The 2859-nt window shown below is 39.0% G+C and overlaps 1 protein-coding gene across 1 annotated transcript; it reads left to right on the top strand.

Moving 5' to 3' along the window:
• On the top strand, positions 1 to 2859 carry LOC18054926 (receptor-like protein EIX2). Its single transcript, XM_024177878.1, has one exon. It carries the CDS (start codon positions 1 to 3, stop codon positions 2857 to 2859), a length of 2859 nt encoding a protein of 952 aa, XP_024033646.1.

Genomic DNA, 2859 nt, shown 5'->3' with positions numbered 1-2859 from the left:
ATGAAACCAAACAAGAGGGTTTTTGTTGGCCTTATTCTCGTAGAGTTATTTGCTATAGCCACCATGATCAACATCAGCCTCTGCAATGGCACCTCTTGCATAGAGAGTGAGAGAGAAGCACTTTTAAAGTTGAAGCATGATCTCAGAGATCCTTCACATCGCCTTGCCTCTTGGATTGGTGATAATGGAGATTGCTGTAAATGGGGCGGTGTCTTGTGTGGCAACTTCACCGGCCATGTCCTTGAGCTCAACCTCCAAAATCCTTTCAGTCCTGATGATAATGAAGCTTACCAGAGGTCCATGCTGGTTGGTAAGATAAATCCCTCTTTGCTTGAATTAAAGCATTTGGTTCACTTGGACTTGAGTGGTAATGATTTTCAGGGAATTCAAATTCCAAAGTATCTTGCTTCTCTTGTGAACCTAAGATACCTCAATCTTTCTCAAGCAAGATTCACAGGAATGATTCCTCACCAACTTGGAAATCTGTCAAATCTGCAATATCTTGATCTCAGTGGGGTTTATTTCGAGTTACACGCGGAAACTATTTCATGGCTATCCGGTCTTTCTTTGCTAGAGCACCTCTACATAAGTTTTGTGAACCTCAGTAAAGCCTCTGATTCATTACTGGTAATTAACTCACTCCATTCTCTCAAAGAATTAAAGTTGTCTTTCTGCGAACTCCATCACTTTCCTCTATTGTCCTCTGCAAATTTTTCCTCCCTTACCACCCTTGATCTTTCCGGAAACCAATTTCAAGGTCAAATCCCCAGTCGACTTGGAAATTTGACATCTCTTAAACATCTGGATTTATATTCCAACCAGTTCAATTCTGCAGTACTTGGCTGGCTGTCTAAGCTTAATGATCTTGAGGTCCTCTCTCTTGAAGATAATAGATTGCAAGGTGACATTTCGTCACTTGGTCTAGACAACTTGACTTCTATACAAAAACTCCTCCTCTCCTGGAATGATGAACTTGGAGGAAAAATTCCAACATCATTTGGAAAACTCTGTAAGCTGACATCATTCTCTATGGCGTCTACAAAATTGAGTCAAGACATATCAGAAATTTTAGGTATTTTCTCCGGATGTGTTGCATATGAACTAGAGTCACTCTATTTGAGAGGTTGTCAAATTTTTGGTCATTTGACCAATCAACTTGGGCAATTTAAAAGATTGAACTTTCTTGGTCTTTCAAATAACCAGATGGACGGTTCTATTCCGTTGTCTTTGGGGCAAATGGCAAACTTGGAATCTCTAGATTTGTCCAACAACAAGTTGAATGGAACTGTTTCTGAAATCCACTTTGTCAATTTAACAAAACTGGTTTCGTTTCTTGCGAATGCAAACTCGCTAATCTTCAAAATCAATCCTAATTGGGTTCCTCCATTTCAACTCACAGTTTTGGAGTTGAGGTCATGTCATTTAGGGCCTCGATTTCCTTTGTGGCTTCAATTACAAAAGAAATTAAATGATTTGGATATATCCAGCACAAGAATCTCAGACAAAATTCCTCGTGCGTTTTGGAATTCTATTTTCCAGTATTATTATTTAAATGTCTCTGGTAACCAAATCTATGGTGGGGTTCCAAAGTTTGACAGTCCATCAATGCCTCTTATTATCACACCATCCTTGTTGTTGGGTTCAATATTCGATCTTTCCAATAATGCTTTATCGGGATCCATTTTCCATCTCATATGTCAGGGGGAGAATTTCTCAAAGAACATTGAATTTCTCAAACTCTCCACAAATCATTTTTCCGAAGGCATCCCTGATTGTTGGATGAATTGGCCGAGGCTGCGTACGTTGAACTTAGGCAACAACAACTTCACCGGTAGCCTTCCGATGTCTATTGGTACTTTAACTTCTCTTAGGTCTTTGAACCTCCGAAATAATAGATTGTCTGGAGTAATACCAACATCGTTTAAAAATTTTTCAATTTTGGAAGCACTTGACGTGGGTGAAAATGAACTTGTCGGCAGTATTCCGACTTGGATAGGAGAAAGATTTTCAAGATTGATGATTCTCATTCTTCGATCAAACAAGTTTCACGGCGATTTCCCCATTCAACTTTGTCGTCTAGCTTCTCTACAAATTTTAGATGTGGCTTATAACAGTCTCTTAGGGACCATACCGAGATGCATCAACAACTTCTCTGCTATGGCGACAGCGGACTCATCTGATCAAAGCAGCGATATATTGTATGCCTTTTCAGGGGACAACAAAATTGTTGAGGATACATCGCTTGTGATGAAAGGGTTTTTGGTTGAATATAATTCCATTCTTAATTTGGTGAGAAGCATTGACATTTCCATGAATAATTTCTCTGGAGAAATACCTGTAGAAGTGACAAACCTTCAAGGATTGCAATCATTGAATTTATCTCACAACTTATTTACCGGAAGAATTCCTGATAATATTGGTGTTATGAGATCAATTGAATCCCTCGATTTCTCAGCAAACCAACTTTCAGGTCAGATTCCTCAAAGTATGTCAAATTTGTCATTTCTGAATTACTTGAACCTATCCAACAATAACTTGAATGGAGAAATTCCTTCAAGCACTCAATTGCAAAGCTTTGATGCATCATCTTTTGCCGGCAATGACCTATGCGGAGCTCCACTTTCAAGTTGTACTGAGAAGAATGCACTTGTAACTGACGATCAAAATAGAATTGGAAACGAAGAAGATGGAGATGAAGTGGACTGGACGTTGTATGTAAGCATGGCACTTGGATTTGTGGTGGGATTTTGGTGTTTCATTGGCCCTTTACTCAGCAACAAAAGATGGAGGTACAAGTACTTTCATTTCTTAGATGGAATTGGTGACAAATTTGTCTACTTTGTAAGAAGATGTTACTAG

This window comes from Citrus clementina, unplaced genomic scaffold, assembly GCF_000493195.1.
Source record: "Citrus clementina cultivar Clemenules unplaced genomic scaffold, Citrus_clementina_v1.0 scaffold_1, whole genome shotgun sequence".
Taxonomy (NCBI): Eukaryota; Viridiplantae; Streptophyta; class Magnoliopsida; order Sapindales; family Rutaceae; genus Citrus; species Citrus x clementina.
This window is presented reverse-complemented; position numbering and strand designations above follow the sequence as displayed.